Below are 1,073 nucleotides of genomic sequence, written 5' to 3'. Positions count from 1 at the left end.
TTTATTTATTGTCTTGGGTCTTGTTGGCTTTGAGACAGGGTCTTACTATCTAGCCCAGGCTGTCCTCCAGCTCACAATCTGCCTCAGCTTCCTGAGTGTATGTGTTCCAGACCTGGAGCTGCACTCAGTGCCTGGGTGCTGTCTCTAAGGGTCTTTTGTTTTTGGTTGCTCATGGGGCTTGAACTGTGGTTCTGTATGCTGTCCCTCAGATCTTCAGCTCAAGGCTAGTGCTCTACCACTTGAGCCACAGCACCGCTTGCAGTTTTCTGGTGGTTTATTGAAGATAAGTGTCTCACGAACTTTCCTGCCTGGGCTGGCTTTGAACCTCGATCCTCAGATCTCAGCCTCCTGAGTAGCTAGTATTACAGGTGTGAGCCACCAGCACCCAGCTGTCTCTAATAAGATTTTTTGGCTAAAAGGATAGCAGTCTACCACTTGAGCCACAGTGCCACTTCTGGCTTTTTCTGTGATTAATTGGAAATAAAAGTCTGCAATTTACCAGCAAAAAGCCAGTCTCATCCCAGCACCACAAAAAATAGATGACAGTAAATAAAATGTTTGGAAAACTGAAGTTAGACATTTTTTTAAGTGAAGGAAAAAAAATCCAATTTTAAATAAAAGTGGCTTGGGAAGGTTGACTTTAGATTGGTCTGCATTCTGATCAGGATTTTGGCAATATTATTTATATATGATTCTGCATGGAGTTTAATTATCAAAGAAAAGAACTAAAATATACTTACCTGTAGCAAGCCTCTGGTTGTTGATAGAGCAAGTTTCCAAGGCTTCAAGGCGCCAACTTTCCACCTAATAAAAACCCACCCAGTAAATAATTTTTACACTAATATTCTGCAATTGAAAATTATTTTTGCAGTAAGCATGGGACAAAATTAAACATTTAAATAATCTTCCTGTCATTTAAATGAATGGGTCCATCTTGCTCATTTCTTATGCATACGGGTAAAGAAGTGAAGGAAGAGTTCTGAAGATCATTCAATATAGTTCCTTTGGAACAACTGAGGCAATGAGTTCTTCCTATTCCATCACGGCCTCCAGTCTTTTTTTTTTTTTTTTTT

The 1,073-nt window shown here is 39.9% G+C and overlaps 1 protein-coding gene across 1 annotated transcript in view; it reads right to left on the bottom strand.

Moving 5' to 3' along the window:
• The window catches only part of Lctl (lactase-like), a 17,853-nt gene that overhangs the window by 2,679 nt on the left and 14,101 nt on the right, over positions 1–1,073 (bottom strand). Inside the window, exon 12 of the mRNA XM_013010033.1 lies at positions 741–804. Within this exon, the coding sequence (XP_012865487.1) occupies positions 741–804 (64 nt within the window). The remainder of the gene's footprint in view (positions 1–740; positions 805–1,073) is intronic.

The sequence above is a fragment of the Dipodomys ordii genome, unplaced genomic scaffold, assembly GCF_000151885.1.
Source record: "Dipodomys ordii isolate 6190 unplaced genomic scaffold, Dord_2.0 Scaffold11, whole genome shotgun sequence".
NCBI classification, from domain to species: domain Eukaryota; kingdom Metazoa; phylum Chordata; class Mammalia; order Rodentia; family Heteromyidae; genus Dipodomys; species Dipodomys ordii.
This window is presented reverse-complemented; position numbering and strand designations above follow the sequence as displayed.